The 18,546-nt window shown below is 40.8% G+C and overlaps 1 protein-coding gene across 4 annotated transcripts; it reads right to left on the bottom strand.

Moving 5' to 3' along the window:
* Positions 1-1,754: 1,754 nt before the first annotated feature.
* Positions 1,755-18,505, bottom strand: zf(c2h2)-80 (zinc finger protein ZF(C2H2)-80). 4 transcript variants are annotated; one of them, XM_018815729.2, is made up of 13 exons: positions 18,306-18,498; positions 12,083-12,715; positions 11,543-11,634; positions 9,845-10,073; positions 7,255-7,387; positions 6,047-6,930; positions 5,622-5,706; positions 4,867-5,333; positions 4,326-4,490; positions 3,903-4,122; positions 3,720-3,780; positions 3,134-3,324; positions 1,755-2,854 (listed from the first exon to the last, which is right to left on the bottom strand). In XM_018815729.2, the coding sequence occupies exons 2-13, from the start codon at positions 12,564-12,566 to the stop codon at positions 2,482-2,484; spliced, it is 3,384 nt and encodes a 1,127-aa protein (XP_018671274.1). In that variant the 5' UTR covers positions 12,567-12,715; positions 18,306-18,498; the 3' UTR covers positions 1,755-2,481.
* Positions 18,506-18,546: the final 41 nt, after the last annotated feature.

The following is an 18,546-nucleotide window of genomic DNA, read 5'->3' as shown; positions in this document are numbered from 1 at the left end:
ATTTATTAAATAATATTCATTAAAATAACTAACGTTTCATTCTCCCCGATTAATACGAAGAGAAGGAATCAACAGCAAAACAACAGTCGTTAAAACACGACACGAGTAATAAAAATGAGAGAAAATTACAGCCGTATTCTACGCACTTATATCTACACAACTTTGATCTACACCACAGAAGATTTCCCACAAAACACAGTTTTCTATAAAAATGTTTTACGTTTGGTATGATAGTTCAAATATATAATTATACTGTGGGGCAATAGGGAACACATTTAGCACAGAATATCTAAGTCGTGAGGATACGGTTTTATAATTCTTTGAATGTTTTTTGTTTGGGACAATGGGACGAAAAAAAAACAGAAAAAAATGCGATTCATATCTTCCCAATCTACTATACATATACGGACGGAATTTTAACCTAAATATGTTCCACGCAGTTTACAAGACTGTTATTTTACAGTTACACGAAACAATAGCTATACCGTTTATAGAGTAACATGTATTGCTAAACTTCCAGGTTTTGTGATACAGTGGGGTGGGGGAAGATGGGACACATTTTACCTCTATTTTCTCGTCTCATTCATTAGCAAACAAAGAATATTCAAGGAATTATAAAACCGTATCCCCACGACTCCCATAGACCGTTGGTAATTGTTTAAAACACGATCAGGATATTTAGATATTATGTGCTAAAGGTGTCCCATCATACCCCACCCTACTATATTTGAAATGTTTTCAGTAAATGACTATTCATAAAGAAAGTTATTTTACACGAAACATTGGCTAAGGCTTTAAACAGCGCAGTGTGTTGTATAACTACCTTGGTTAGTGACGCGAGTACTTCCCCGTATAAACGTCATCCATCGTAAACACGGTTATAATAGGAACAGCCTCGCCATCAAACCAGAGGGTATTAGGTTCAAAGCCGAGCGCTATAATTTGCACACAAAAACGTTAAACAGATTTTGGGTTTCTGTCTGTGCCAGTTTAAGATAATATAGTACGGTGAGGAAAGATGGGACAACTTTTATTCTATTTTCCGTCACATTTGGTAAAAAACAAAGAGCATTCAAAGAAATATAAAACAATATCCTCATAACTCCCATAGACCTTTGTTAATTGTTTGAAACACGACGAGGATGGATATTATGTGGTAACGATGTCTCGTCTACCCCCACCCTACTATACTTTTACTGGGCAAAGAGAAGGAAAACTCATGTGACGAAAAAATGCTCCAGGTGAGGCTCGAACTCACAACCTCCGCATGTCTCCGATACTGTTATATAAGTACGGCGCGCAAACCGCTTGCGCCACTGGAGCTACAGAATACGAATTGGAACAAGTTAATATAACATCAATTATATGATGCTGCTATCATTGTGGGCGTATGTGTCCTTGGCCAAGACACTTAAACTACAATTTAACCCAATGGCCAATAATGGGTTGTCCAAGTTGTCAACCATATACATAAAAATGATCACCCACAAAGTTATATACGTGGTAACTTATAAGCTGGCATGAGGTCTATGAAACAAAACACCCGCGTTATAACGACTGTTGTTGCCCAACCATGCGAGGATAAATAAGTTACATACGTGGTAACTTGTAAGCGGACACGATGTGTATGAAACAGAACACCCGTGTTATAACGACTGTCATTGTCCCACCGCAGTGATAAATACGATTTATCCATGTATATAATTCTAATGGAAGTGCTCCTTACTGCCACCTAGCAGCCATTACAAACCACGTGATCCACCAGTATATTTTATTTTTATGACGATTTAACTTTTTCCTCAACAACTCACTATCGCCTCCACGTGGCTAGGCCACCGCATTCACATGTTAAAATAGACTCACAGCAGCAAGGTCCCGCACAGTGTTGCATCGAATGCGCAGGAAGGGGTCAATTAGGGGGATTTCCGGAACTTTTAGGGGTAAGGGGGGTGAAAAGCGGAAGGTGGAAATGCAATTGCATTGTGGGAGAATATATACAAAGTTGGAACTTGATGACGTCACTGATGACGTCGGCACATGAACTTTAAATGAACTTTAGCGGAAAGCGGGTAAATTGGCAGCGTAGCTGGATGTATAGGTGCATGGGTACTACTTAAGGCTGTCGCGATTCAAAAGCACCAGAAGGGAAACCACCGAATGTGAGAAAGCATCTTGGGAATAGGCAACTAGATTAAAAGTGTACAAGGGAATAAACAAAGGCAAGCGCTTAAAGCGGTGAAACGAAATGCTGTTACGTCACGATGACGTCACCATTATGCTGTGCGGGCACGAAATATTTCCTACGAAGCGAAAATTAGTAAAGCGATTACAAGGTCCGCTAGAGTACGCAAGAGAGTCGACACCTTTTGAAAGAGACACCCGTGTTTGTGACGTATCGACTGTAGAACCGAGTTGTGACCGAACAGTGGCACCTTAGTTGACGTCATAATGCACCTTGTATGGTGTGTTGGCTGCATAGAATTATTCTTCGTTTAGATTTTCAGATTTGCAAAGCAGATCCGGATAGCTAGGCCGCGCGGAACCGCTCTCTACGTCATCAGGGGTGACGTCATTGTTGTTGTTGCCGTTTGAATTTTTCCGACCGTGGTAAACCCCTCCCCCCATGATGTAAGGACCAACACTGGGAATCGGGTGGTCGGCTGTTGAAACGTCGTCATGCCTACCGCCACCAAGTGGGCGTTCCTTCATGAGTGCGGCCACCGCTAGAGATCGCGCTTGGATCGCTTGTTGTTCAGCGTTGTAGGGCATCGAGTTAATGGGCACGTGGTCGAATTTTCCAACCGTCATACGAACACTGTCACCATGCTGTTTCTTCACGTGTTTCTCAAGCGTGCTGGGGAAAGTGGAACATAAAGGTAAATATCTAAACCAACCAGAAGTATAGTAGGTTGGGGTAGGATGGGACATGTTTTCATTCTATTTTCCCGTAATCTTACAATTTAAAAAACGTTGTTAATTGTTAAAAGTTCATCAAAGAAATGGGGATTTCAGTTCTGACGTATCCATCTTACCCCACAGAACTATATAACACACACATAAACAGCTTACCTGTACATAAAGAACCCCACAGTAGTATATATACCAATCCACCCAACACACACATACAACCAACCTGTAAACTGAGAAGGGCATCCCGCATATTTCACATCGGTATACGTCACGACCATTCAAACCGTGGGTGCGCATGTGACGTGTTAACTTGCTCGATTGCGCGCATGCGTAATCACAGAGTCGACATTTGTAGGGTCGCTCGCCAGTGTGCATGCGACGGTGGACGGTGAGGTTTGAGGTGTTCTTGAAGACCTAAATGTGGAAGATGTTATAGATCGACAACGAGCATGAGGTGAATTATACAGAACATTACATAAACGGTTTGTTCAAATTATCAGCTATATACATGAAAACATTCAATCACAAAGTTACATACAAGGTAACTTGTAAGCGAGCACGAGGTGTATGAAACAGAACAACCATGGTATAACGACTGTCGTTGCCCCGCCATGCAAGGATAAATAAGTTACATACGTGGTAACTTTTAATAACCCATTCACTATCATACATAAATTTATCTTGTTGCATCAGTAACAGACAAACCAGTTGCGTTTTACTAAGATTTAAATTATATTGAAACTTAACAGCGTGCATGAGACAAAGATGAAAATGTGAAAATAAAAAACAAGTTTCATCCATCCTCTCACCTTCCCGCAATACTGGCACGTGTCATTCCTCACCGATCCCCTCCCCCTGCTACGTAATGCGCTCCTACCACCATTCCTTGGGGAGTGTGACGCACCACTCTGACTAGTCACCCATGACGATCTATGGCCCATGGTTTCCATGGTTTACGGGTTGAAGGCATCCTATACGGCATCTGATTGGGCGAGGGCGGGGGAATCCCACCACCTCTGACGTCAGACGCCATCGCTTGTCGCATGCGTTCGAACACGAGCGCGTTCTGGTATTCGCCGATGCGTGACCCAATGACGTCACTAATCTTGATTTGGCTGACTGAGTTTCGTCGTTGCGATGTCGTCACGGTAACTGGGTTTTGGAACGATGACGAAAACAAGGGCGCAGGGAGTTCCCCATACGGGGGTAAACCTGGAAGTAAAGAGGAAATCAGAAATTCTACAAAAATGTTTAATTTTTTCTGTATGGCTGATAATTTAGACATTAGTGACCACTGTGTTAGAGCAAATGACGCTAAGTGACTTGCCCAAGGACACATACGCCTGCAACAGTAACAACGAACCTTTTGGGTTCAACTTAGAGGCATGCACGCAATAATTGTAATATTTATTTACCAGCACTTGGTGGTGTACTGCGACTACTAGCGGTGGAAGAAAGTCGCATCGATCTGCCGTTAGATGGTGATCCTGAAGGAGTTAAACTCAACTGCATTGCTCCCTCTAGCGACGAGACGCCAGGTAGTGATCCTCGCCTTTGGTTGCCACCAACTTGGTTGACATCTGTCACATTTAAGTTACAACTCTTGATGGTATGAATGTATGAATGTAACTTATTTTTCCTCGCAGGGGGGACAACAACAGATGTTATAACACGGTTGTTCTGTTTTTACACCTCGTGTCCGCTTACAAGTTACCACGTATGTAACTCCGTGGGTGATTGTTTTTTTCCGTATGGCCGACAATTTGGACAACTCATTAGTGACCACTGGGTTGGAGCAATTGCCACTAAGTGTTTCGCCCAAGGACACATACGCCCACAATGGTAGCAGCGACGAGCTATGGGCCACAGGCAGGGAGCCACCGTGCAACGTAAGTATGTAGATAAACACATTATGTTAAGATCCTACTCATTTATGTTGTCTATACATGGTCTTACCAGGTTTTACGATGGGGGAAGATAACGACCGGTTGACGGCGCTCTTCTCTGACGTCATATCGCTGTTTTGACGACTGATGACGTCACGAGTCGAGGGAAATTCGAAAAATTCAAACTTTGATCGTGACGTCATGGGGTCAGAGAATAGTCTCGGGGAGTGAGGTTCGCTTTTCACTCTCTTTATTATCCCACCCTCGCTCTCAGCTCTTTCTCTTTTCCTCCTGTCCATTATGACGTTACTCGGTAATATTTTGTCGGGGAGAGGAGTGAGGTCAAGGGTCATGACGTCATTGGGGAAACCCCGGTTGACGAAAACCGTGTCGTCATCACTGTACAATGGGGTGCCCGGTGCCGAGTGTATGATGACGTCATCAGATGAGGTCCTTACGTCATCACGTATGAGGTCACTATCGGAGTGCCAGCGTTTTAATGGAAGCAGATCGTCTGTGGGTCCGGGTGAGGTCGCCCTGCGGGGAATATTGGGTTTTAATTTGTAATGCACCTTATGCTTGCTGTCGATGTTAAAGGGATAACAAAATTAAATGTGAAAAAGTCTGAAATCAAACAACAGAAACATCTTTTGCAAATTATGCTTAATTAAGTCAGAATTATAACATTCTTCAAAAATTTACAATACGTATGTTTCGTTTTCAAGCCAAAATACGAAAATAAATGCCTGTTAATGTACAGCACAATAACAAGGCAACCACGAGCGTGTGACGTCATCCGTCATTTTCAATTACGTCACCACTAACCGGCTGATTGGTCCTTCTGTAGAATCGACGCTAGGTGTCGCTGGATCGTCGTCCGAGTTAAACGCGGACGATCCATTCTTGATTTCTGAGAAAAAGTGATTTTTTATAATGAATTGTTTTGTTAAAAATCGTTATAACATGGCTGACCTGTTTCGTGCACCTCGTGTCAACTAACAAGTTACAATGAATGTAACTTGTTGGTATAAATATTGACATTTATATAATACGTCACTAAAGAAATATATAACCGCATTCTCACGATTCTAAAACAGCGTTGTTGATTGTTCAACACGATCAGGAAATATCATGTATTAACGGCATCCATCTTACCCACACTGTGATTAGCAGCAACAGTGCATATATTGTATGTAACAAACACACAGAACACACATATACATAAATATAACATATCTATCTATAATCACCTTTATTAGGAGTTGATCTTCCACTTTGATCCACTACTTCAACCCTCTTCAAACTTCGTTTACGTTCCCGAAACTTTTTCACTTCGCACCCCCTACAGTAAAAACCCCGACCCCTAACCCTGCGGTACGCACTTAGGGGAAAACCCCTTCCGCACGAATCGCATGCCTTCACCCGTCTCCTCATTTTCGCTACAACTCGCGCTTCCCCGAACGAGAGTCGCGGTTTATTTGAAGTGAATACGTCACCGGCAACGTCACCATCCGTGACGTCAGAGTTCGTGACGTCATTTCCCGTCTTACGTCGTAGAAAAGGTCGCTGAGCGAGGGAAAAACCAGGTTCGGCGCTTGGCGCAGTGTTGCCAGCTAAGCTAGTCGCAGTGTTCCCGGGTCGAGGGTTGGTTGGTGACGTCATTTCCATATGGGGGAGCGGGCTCTTGGTTTGTGACGCTAGACGGCGCAAACGAGCCGAGTAATTGACATTACTCATGTTCTGTAGGATCTCGAGCGGGGAAAGCGGATATGACGTTGAATCATGTCGCCCCGTTACTTCCGGTAGGTGGGACGGGGTATTTCGGGGTAAATTATCGACTGGGGTGGGTCCTTGGGTGAATTCCTGGGTGTAATTTGGCCCCCTCCCCGCTGCCGCTGATGCGAGGGCGATCGCCGCTGCTGTTTGGTAAAGTCGGGGGTCAGGTGGGTTGGTGGGTATGGGGTCATGTTGGGGTCGATGCGACGCGGCTTTAAGCCATTGGTTGATGAAACTATAACTTGGTGACGTCATCGGGATGTCTTGCGTCACTCTGTCATCATTGGGGAGTTGTTGCCCTGGTAACTGACCGGGTGAGAGCCGACGTCGTTCAAGCGGGGGTGGGAAGCGGGGTCTGCTAAACAAACGGGTGTGCGACGTCATAATAAAATATAATGGCCAATGGGTGTGGGACATCATAATGACAAACAATAGAATTCCTCTCTCACGCGAACAGTCGTGAGGATAGGGGTATATAATTGTGTAAATTTAGTAGGTTATGAACCTACTAATAAACAGTTGTGATTATTATTAAATGCTCTTTGCTTACCACCATATGGGAGGATAAAAACAATGTCCCATTTTACCCACCCTACTATATAATTAAATAAAAACATGGACCATCTTACCCCAGCCTACTATACTTTAACGCCATAACGATAACGAGCTACAATTAAAATACTTTTCGCTAGGTGGCGGCAAACGCACACCATGTGTGTGTTGTATATGCTGTAGCAGGAAAGCTGCAGATGTGAATTCTTTCGAACATTCCCTGCACCGGTAGTTTTCCTGGTTGTGGGGATTCCCCTGCGCATCTGAAACGAACAATTCAATATTATTTGTCGTTGTTGGGTGGTGAAGTAAAATTAGATAACTTATTTTCAAATGTCTGATTCTACTCGACAGTGAGCATGAGGTGTATGAATACACCATGTGTGTCTGGTGTATAAGAAGATACCCACGTTATAACTGGACAGTGAGCATGAGGTGTATGAATACACCATGTGTGTCTGGTGTATAAGAAGACACCCACGTTATAACTCGACAGTGAGCATGAGGTGTATGAATACACCATGTGTGTCTGGTGTATAAGAAGACACCCATGTTATAACTCGACAGTGAGCACGAGGTGTATGAATACATCATGTGTGTCTGGTGTACAAGAAGTCACCTATGTTATAACTCGACAGCGAGCATGAGGTTCATTAGATCGTAACCTTTGATTACAATCCTCACTGGTGGGAAATATGCACTGAATGAAACGTAGGTTAATCATCGCCAACGGCAAGTTTAAACAAAGCAAGTTTGTGGCGTCATTACATCGTGTACAAAGTTGGGCGGGCAGTGGCGAGCCGTGCAAACCTACTTGTGCAGCAATCTTTATTAAAGGTGGGCTAATGCAACTTTAAATGCAACCAATTGAAACACACGCATATGTTGGTCCGTTATTATGGTATTTGGGTTTTTTCATAGGATGAAAACAGTTAAGTTGCTTTATGGTATTTGGGTTTTTTCATAGGATGAAAACAGTTAAGTTTCACAGGATGAAAACAGTTAAGTTGCTTGGTTAAAAAAGCAAAGAGATAAAAAGCAGTGAAACTTGATGATGTAGTTTAGACTCAACAATATATATATAATTATATTAAATATAGCTGTACATATTTATTATGACTAAAGTTATATAAAGTTATATATCTAAAGTTATATATTCATATTTTTCAATTAATCTCCTGCCATTAAATTAACATAGATTTTAGAAATACCAACATTTCGTCAGCCATGCGATTACCAAAGGCAATATATATGCTTATCGTATCATGTCTGGTATGAACAACAGCAGGACACATAATGGTCCAAACACTAAACAACGTGAGATATTTGATGTGAAATAGACTGTGTTGCCATCATGGCATTTCTATTGTTAAGTATATTGCATTGAAATAAGAATCTGTCAGAAGCGCAGACGTCTCTCCAGAAGTAATGGCTGTTTCCACGAACATGGGATGGCGTGGACAGGGTAGGACGGCGGAGTAATCGGATAGGGTCGCGTCGAACGGTCACGTACCAGACAGAAGGAAAAACGCGGGCAGTCCGAACGGGCTGGGCGAGCTATCGAGGCGCGTTACAACAAACAAGAAGCGTTTTGTTTCGTCTGGCCAGCGATCCCCGAGCGCTTGTATGTGCTCGCCCGCGCATGAGGTGTGTGTGCGGGATAAGTCCTTCTCTCTTGACCGCTGACCGCAAAACAGGCAGCTGCCTTTATCGTCACGCGGGGGCTCGCGGGCCAATAGGAGCAGCGCTGGCGAGTGACCAAAATGTGGCGCACACACACGCCATGGACTTGAACTTGCGGAACATACAACGATCGCCAGCCACCATTGCAGCGGTGTGGTCCGCTTGCTAAATATCTACCAAGTAACGATATGGCTGCATAACCACCGCATCTAACACCTTGCATTGACGACCAATAGGACCGCCATATTTGTTTAATTCAAAACTCATTTCATACAAACACAATCATTATTACGCCATAAATGTTTTGTTTTTTAAACAATGCTTGTCAAGCTGTCGGCGCGATGCGCGTTGCCCAATTTATCGACTGCTACGTATTAAACGACCAAGTAATGTCATTATATAGTACTGTGGGGTAAGATGGGATACCGTTAGCACATAATATCTGTTATACAGTACTGTGGGGTAAGATGGATACCGTTAGCACATAATATCTGTTATATAGTACTGTGGGGTAAGATGGATACCGCTAGCACATAAATCCAATATTTCTAATCATGCTTTTAACATTTAACAACGTTAGAATACGGTTATAAAATTGTGCAAATATTATTTGTTTACTACCGACCTACCATATAATTAAATAAAAACATGGACCATCTTACCACAAACTACTATAACTTAGCGATTGAAATATTTGAATATTCTTTAAAAAATTTACACGAAAACTTTCCAGTTATTACATAGATAACGCAACACTGACTCGTTCAGCAAACTCCCCATCATGCAAGTTTGTATGTAAATTATTCCTCTTCATTGTTAAAATGTTTCACACAATAAAAACACAACTGCAATATGAGTTAAGCTATACCGTATTGTAGGTTTAGCGGCCACGCTTTTATTTGGCAAGTTTTATTCAACTTTTTTCACCCATAGCTTGTTTAACGACTGTTGCTTTGCGCCTAATTTATTTCTCTGCGTTGTTTTAATTAATCTGATCTCCGCTATCGTATTTAAATGAATAAAATAAGAAAAACTACCTTGGAATTGAACACCGCTGATGACGTCACTATGTACGTCATTCTTGAGGTCAAACGTGATTGGTCGGTCGCTTGGCGAAACTACTCTTGACGCTATGACGTCAGATAGTGGACATCCAACCAGATTCACTTGCACACCCCTTTCTGACGTCATAACAGACGTACTGTGACGTTTTTCCACGTGGTTTGTGGAATTTTCGTCCAAAATTCCTTTGCATAGTTGTTTATGCTGAGAAAAAATTAAAATGTTAACCGTTTTATTTAATATGCACCTCATGCTCACTGTCAAGTTATAACATGAATGTATTTTTATACACCAAACACACATTTTGTGTTTCTACACCTCATGCTTACTGTTACTGTTGAGTTATAACATGGGTGACTTCTTATACACCAGGCACACATGGTGTATTCATACACCTTATGCTCACTGTCGAGTTATAACATGGGTGTATTCTTATACACCAGACACACATGGTGTATTCATACACCTTATGCTCACTGTCGAGTTATAATATGGGTGCCTTCTTATACACCAGGCACACATGGTGTATTCATACACCTCATGCTCACTGTTCAGTTATAACATGGGTGTCTTCTTATACACCAAACACACTTGGCGTTTAATGCACCTCATGCTCACTGTCGGGTTATAACATGGGTGTCTTCGTATACACCAGACACACATGGTGTATTAATACACCTCATGCTCACTGTCAAGTTATAACATGGGTGTCTTTTTTATTAACCAGGCACACATGGTGTATTCATACACCTCATGCTCACTGTCAAGTTATAACATGGGTGTCTTCTTATACACCAGGCACACATGGTGTATTCATACACCTCATGCTCACTGTCAAGTTATAACATGGGTGTCTTCTTATACACCAGACACACATGGTGTATTCATACACCTCATGCTCACTGTTCAGTTATAACATGGGTGTCTTCGTATACACCAAACACACATGGTGTATTAATGCACCTCATGCTCACTGTCGAGTTATAACATGGGTGTCTTCTTATACGACAGACACACATGGTGTATTCATACACCTCATGCTCACTGTCAAGTTATAACATGGGTGTCTTTTTTATTAACCAGGCACACATGGTGTATTCATACACCTCATGCTCATTGTCAAGTTATAACATGAGTGTCTTCTTATACACCAGACACACATGGTGTATTCATACACCTCATGCTCACTGGCAAGTTATACCATGGGTGTCTTTTTATTAACCAGACACACATGGTGTATTCATACACCTCATGCTCATTGTAAAGACAACAGAGCCCATCATGTGTAACTTAACAAAAACGCGAGCACTTAGCGACCATGGAGCAACGTTAGTCTGGCCGAGAAATCCAAAGGAATAATAGACGTGGTCAAATTTCTATTTAATGTAAAGAACCTGATACCCGTGCAATGTGTTTACTTGGTCGCTACGATTTCGGTTGGGAACAAGGAAGCCGGTTTCTTAACAGTATTTGGACCCAGTATACAAATGAATAGTAACGTTGCTCCAACACAGTTGATTCAAGTCAGTTGTCGAAACTAACAGTCGTAGCTCTCCATAACAAACTAAATACCTCGACAGCGGGCAGGAGGTATATTAACACAATGCGTGGTGTATATATATAACTCGACAGTGATAATAAATACATACACATATCTATGACGTCATACACACCTGTATAAAGTCAGCGATGGCAGGGAGCGGGTAAGTTTTCCTACAGCGCCCACAAGTGATAAAATCTTCAACCTCAGAAACGTCTTCATTTTCTGGAAAAAATTGAAATTTCGTGAAAGACGAAAAATATATTACTGTGAGAGAAGACGGGACACCTTTGGACATAATATCCAAATATCCTGATCGTGTTTTAAACAATTAACAAAGGTCTGTAAAAGAGTACGGCTTTATAATAGAATGTTTTTTTGTTTAAATAGGATGTGAACATAGAATGAAAAGCTGTCCCATTTCCCCCCACCCTACAATATGATTTTTAGGAACAAAATCGAGACGCTGCCATCTTAATCTCGCCCACACGTCGCAGTGTTAGATACAGAGCAACGAAGGCGCGTCAAACGTTCAGACCCCGTGTCCGGAAACAGCACCGTCTCCGGTTTGCAGTAATATCAACAAACGCTAACGCATGAGCCGCATAATATGGATCCGACAGTTTTGCCTTAAAATCAAACCAGATGACACCCAAGTCATGTCTCTTCTCACCGGTTTTCGGAGGCGGACTTTCCGTAGAGCACCGGACGGTCTTATACGGCCTCTGTTTTCGTCGGTTGGATTTAAATCTTTCGTTATCGACGCATGACGTTATGGATGATGACGTCACGCCGATAAAAGCCTGCGATTTCTGTTCTCTGTCGTCATCAAAAAGCGTCTGTCGCCTTTTTTCTGCGATGCCGTTTACGATAAATGTTAGTTTATTATTTTGTCGCTGCTGCTGAGCTGGGTTTGAGACGAACTTGGCTCCTCCCCGGGAATCGGAGGCTTCATTCCCCGCAGAGTTTCTTGATCCCTCCCCTCCCGGCCACGGTTCAATATCCTGGTCCTGCATTTTCTCCGCGACCTCAAGTGCACACTGCGTACCGGGCGGCGTCACTTCGGCGCCAAGTTGCACCTTGGGACCTGGCAATGCGGGCCCGAACCTTCCATAATCGATTGAAGTTACATTCATGTTGCTAAGGTGGCCACTCATGTACAAACTGTCCCTTCATCATTTGCTACAAAGCCCGGTCTTTCCAGTCACGTGGTTCCTATACTGGCTTCCTGCCTTCCTCGAGATGTGACGACCCTTCAATGCAACACAGACGGTTCGTGTCGCACAGTGACCGAACAATTCCTATTCTGTATGACGACACACATTTAATTGTTATAACAATTAAACACGAAATCAAACAAGCAGCCATGGAGGCACAGGCAACGTTAACAATGAACTACATACCCCCGTTTAAAACTCAACAGCAATTCACACACACAGTTCAATAAGCATTAACATAAATGCAATCCTGCCCAATCTATCAACATATGGACGCACATGATGAAGTTCCAGCTACTCTGATTTTACTCTTAATATCAAGAAACCCTGTTTATTAAACAGCATGCCAATTGTATGAAACTACGTTATAGGAATGACACGAATAAAACTGCGATAACATGGATGTCTGAAATCCATAATAACATGGCCAGTCTGTCGCTTTGAAAGTAACATCCAACATTTCAAGCGTTTGATATCTCAAACTACAGACCAGCGTACGTTAACATTATCTACGAAACATCAACTTCAACCTCTGCTCATAAACTTAAAGCATCACATACGGATGAAGCGCAATACTGTACGTAGCCTTCAGCACTTAAGTCTTAAATGATTGGCAATGAAATCCAAACACTGGCCATTCGTAAGTCCGGTACCTCGCAATAAGCACCTCTCTCTAAGAGAAAGAAAGAGAACAAGGTGCGCCTTGACCCCGCGCGATGTTTGCTCCCACCAATAACCCGACAACCCTAGCTTATGTTAAACAACACTTAACTGGATGACCCTCTCGACGTGGCTCGCCACATTGCACAACATACAGCGCTGACAGGCCGGTAAATTAATCAACAGTTTCCGTTCATCGTTAGCAACTCAACCATTGATAGATCTGTAATAGTATCCCGAGTGTCGGCGCCTACCATGCTTCCTACGTTACATTTTTAGCGAGAAATGAAATTTAAGCCGTTCACTTCGTATCAGACGACTGTGTTGGCGAGCCGACGTGTGTCCACTGTCAAGGTGCACGTGCTCATTAAAGAGAACGAAAGAGAATAGAAAGAGCCGCGTAGGAGGAGTTTCGATTGTCTGGGAGCAAATCCCGTCCCACCAATTTCAATGGCCAGCAACAGGCCAGCCCAGCTTTGGGCATTTTATTTCAAACTGTCCTATCATCCAGACAAGGTTAAACTTATATGCTCAGGGCACATAAAACTTGCATACTGCCGACGTAGGGTTATCCTTATGTTTGCACACTACCAACCACCAAGGGTGTGTTTACTTTGTTCGGACGAATACATTTTGTGGTCAAGGTGGCCCTAACTCCAGTTATATTTAGCCTATGGACCAGGTTTTGTCACGTAGGCCACTACCCTACCTGGCCTAACCTTCGAATCCAAGGTACAATCATATGTGCAAGCTACTTCACTTGATCATTTTGACCGGAACAGCAAAAATATAGATTTTTCCCTAAAATCAACTAAATCTAATTTTCCATTATGATACCCAATTGATTGTTACGTAATACATTGCTATTGTTACGCACATGAAGTTACATCATAATTGGGTTTATGTTTTAACAATAGTAATCATAATAGTGGAATTTTTAACAATTGGTTTTGTTACAAAACAATGTCTTAGTATTACAGTTATTATAAATACTGTGTCGTCTGCTTAAATATGAAACTAGTTGACAAGAATTCACGCACAAGGTGTCAGATATGTGATCTTAAATATACAAGACTATATATTAAAATGTAAATATACATACAACTTGTGCACAAACTAGTTTTAACTCTCATATAGTTGTTTTATTAATTACTATTGGAAGTTTTACCAAGTATTTTACATTTATATAGTATATGTAGATAAATAATTACATACTGAAATTCTGTAACAAATTTAAGTTAAATATTAAGATTTAGAAACTGTTACTTTAGTAGAGGAGTCTTGTAGCATGTTTGCATGTAATGTTTATAAAAATATTCTTATTGATTAGGTTGGTAAACTTAAATATTAATTGTGTAATTTTTATTTGGTAATAAATCTAACAATATTTATATTCAATATTTTAGACATAATAGAAGAAGTCAATTAAGTTTAAAATAATGGAATTTATTTTTAACTTGGTGTATAAGTTGTCTAATTGCTGGAACAGAAAGTAAAATGGACTAACAGAGGTTCGTAGAAACACACTTAGATTAGATCAGTTGTTAGGCTGATGTTGCTAAGCACAAGTATGTACGGGGTATTAGCTGTGTACATTGTCATGAGGTTTACGACCGAATTTGCGTTTAATTTTATCATTGATTTATAACGGCCAACTCAAAAATATTTTTGATGTAAATATTATTATATCATTTATTTATGCTGAATATTTTTGCTTAAAATTGTCTTAGATATTTAAACTGGAAGTGTATGGAAATTTATAAAACTGTGCCACATATTTAGTGGGGTGGGGGTAGATGGAACCTTTACCACATAATGTCTCACATTTTCTAGTCGTGTTTTAAACAATTAGCAACGGTCTATTGGAGCTGTAAGGATACATTTTTAATTTAAATGTTATTTCTTTACTACCAATTTAGACAAGAAAATATAATGAAAAGATGTCCCATCTTCACCCACCCTACTATACATCACTTATTTACGCTAAATATTTTTGCCTAAAATTTCCTCTATATTTAAAATAGAAGTGTAAGTGAGTTTATAAAATTGCAAGACATAAAAATGCACATTTAATAACCACTGTGATAGAAGGCTAGAGGCGACAGAGTTCAAACCCCGGCGTGGGTAGTAAAACAACTCATTTCAAGGATTTTTTTATAAATAGATTCTCGTTGTGCTATTAACTGTGGAACTGGAATATCGAGTAATTGTCCTAAACAATGCTGATTCATTCGTTCCCGCTAAGCGAGTTGTTTATGACGTCACAAACGGTGAACCGCTTTAATACGCGGCGTTCGAATACTTGCACACAGGTCCTGGGTTAAAGTGGTTTTAATAAACTGTATGATGATTACGTTGGGGTAAGATGGCACGCCGTAACAAATGATTCGAGTTAAAGATGGTATTGATTCACTAACTGTAAATTCATCAATTGTACAACCGTATAAATTGAATTCGGACACCAAAATATCGAAAGATTTTACGTTTTCTTTCTGATCCAAAGTTCAAATGGCCATTATTCAAATCCATGTCATACAATTTTTCATACAAGGTATTTTCTGCAACGTTGTGCAAATTTTCAGGATAAACTGTAAATTAACTTTGAAAAGGATGCTAAACTGTGAAAAGTATGAATACAACTATTTGCATAACTGAACCATTAAAAGGATCGCTCACATAGCTAATTATAAAGTGTGGAATATTTTAACTAAGGACTTAAGTGAATCGATGTTACTTAACAAGGTGGTATGATAAGTTATTACATAGAGTATTGTGGGGTAAGATGGGATACCGTTTGCACCTAAATCACACATTTTCTAATGATGGTATTATCAATTCTCTTTTAGAGTCGTAAGGGCAGGGTTGTATAATTATGTAAATATTCGTTTTTACAAAATAAAACAACAAAAGAGAATGAAAACATTAACCGTCCTACCTCAACCAAAACCATGGAGTTTATTACGATATCAACTAAACCGACTTAACGTTTGTTTTTCAAACCTTTGCTGATTTTTGGTGAAATCTAAAACCGCGCAAAACAAGGTCGGTAGTGCACGAACAACAAATAGGTATGTGACGTAACAGTAGACCATCTGAACTACACCTTCGACCCGCAAACACTGAGCGACGTTTCGGACCCTTAATTACTTGCGCTGTTCTTTCTGGTTGGAAATATGAAGAGTGTGTATGCTTATGCTGGTATAGTGGTGTGATAAGCTTCATAAATGCGTTTTTTTTTCTGTTTTTAGCAGTTTGTATGAGTATTAGGTTTTAAAGGTTTAATTTTGTATATTATCAGTGTAAAAGAAGTTACTATCCACCAAGTTACTGTCTGGATACTAAACTCATGATCAGCAGATGTTTCGGACAGTAACTTGGTGGATAGTAACCTCTTTTACACTGATGATGAACCAAGTTACTGTCTGGATACTAAACTCATGACCAGCAAATGTTTCGGACAGTAACTTGGTGGATAGTAACCTCTTTTACACTGATGATGGACCAAGTTACTGTCTGGATACTAAACTCATGATCAGCGGATGTTTCGGGCAGTAACTTGGTGGATAGTAACCTCTTTTACACTGATGATGGACCAAGTTACTGTCTGGATACTAAACTTGTGATCAACAATTTGGAATACCCTGAGCCTTTGATAACAACTAAATAACAAAACCTCAAATACACGTCTTATACCTATAAAGCAAAAACCGCAGTTCAAACCGCAATCACCAACACAAACATACAGGGTTCGAATCCGGCTTGTCTGGGACCTGACCGTTCTATCTGGGTTAGAGCAGTTGTAGTAAAACGCTTCCCGTAAGCTATATAGTTATGTTTAACATACAGTTAAATAGTTTAAGTGTACAGCTAAACTTATTTTTACAAAGTGCGTAAAAGAGTGGGGTAATATGGGACACATTTTGCACATAAAATCCAAATCGTGTTTTAAACAAATAACAACGGTCTATAGGAGTCGTGAGGATACAGTTTCATAATTCTTTGAATGTGTGCCCTCTTCCCCCACCCTACTATATGACCTAACACTTGTTTGAAACTATGCCATAATAACGTAAGTTAGGCCTAAATAATAATAAGACACCTATCTCACAAAACATTGGAATACATTAACTTAAAGTACCTATACAACTACTTCATGCTCAATGGTAAACCATATTACACAAAGTAAATTTGGTTAAAACATAATGAACCATGTGTTATGAAACAAACTCAATTGTAATGAATTATATACACTGCCATTAAAATTATAAAACAAATAAAGTTGTCTATCTATCTAAACGTTTACCGAACACGGAAAGATAAATTCTAACAATGCAACACCACAATATTGTTCAACTTCATAACTGCCTAACTGGTCAGTGAATACTTCGCGTACTTAATACTCAGCCTCATGGCCCCAGGTCATATTTCTCGAGTTTTTATAAGTAGTTTACAAACTAAACTAATTTAAACTGTTCCCGTGGATAAGGTCGAACTTGCTTTCTAAAGTTAAGTCAACGATAACAAAACTCGTCGTAAATCTAACTTGGAATTTCCCCTTTCACTGACATTGAAACACAACATAGCTGTATAAGATATATAAGGGTCAACATGGCTAACTATCCTCCAGTTTAATTAATGCTTTATGCCATATGGACCACGGTGGTAACATGCCCAGCAAACGTGTAAGAAGAGACCCATCCGGAGAACGTCGTTGTATAACTAATTGAAGCTTTGTGACGTAATACAGCAGACGTTGGTTCAACCAGACATACGTCACAATCGTAGTTGTTGATATAAGCTGCATAATCGAACCTTCGATTGTCATCTAATAATCTTCCATTGTCAAGTAACATTCAAATTCGGTGACGTCACGAAACAAAATGGCGTCGACTAAGTTAAAGGTAATTAACACCCGCGAGCCGACCAGTCTATATTTATCTCTCGAAAAGCGGTTTAAGCGAAACGCAACCACAGCGAACCCACTCTTACTCGGTCATTGCGAACAAACAATCAACTCACCGAATCTTAACTGTTGAGGTTTATCTTGTTTCCTTCGAGACATTTCCCCATTCCACTTGCGCCTCCCATTACCAAACACGAATGGACATTCACGAACGAAGCTTTCAGCGGCCGCTGTGTGAGCCGAGGGTCTCTTCTTTACTTTGCGCTGACCGCACGTTTGCCGGCGGTTTGCCGTTTGTTTATTGCTTCAAAATGTCCCTCGCGTGTGTGCGCTGCGCGTTCTCGCGCTCGCCGTTCT

This window comes from Ciona intestinalis, unplaced genomic scaffold, assembly GCF_000224145.3.
Source record: "Ciona intestinalis unplaced genomic scaffold, KH HT000099.2, whole genome shotgun sequence".
Lineage (NCBI taxonomy): Eukaryota > Metazoa > Chordata > Ascidiacea > Phlebobranchia > Cionidae > Ciona > Ciona intestinalis.
The sequence above is the reverse complement of the archived record's forward strand: the minus strand, read 5'-3'. Positions and strand labels throughout refer to the sequence as shown.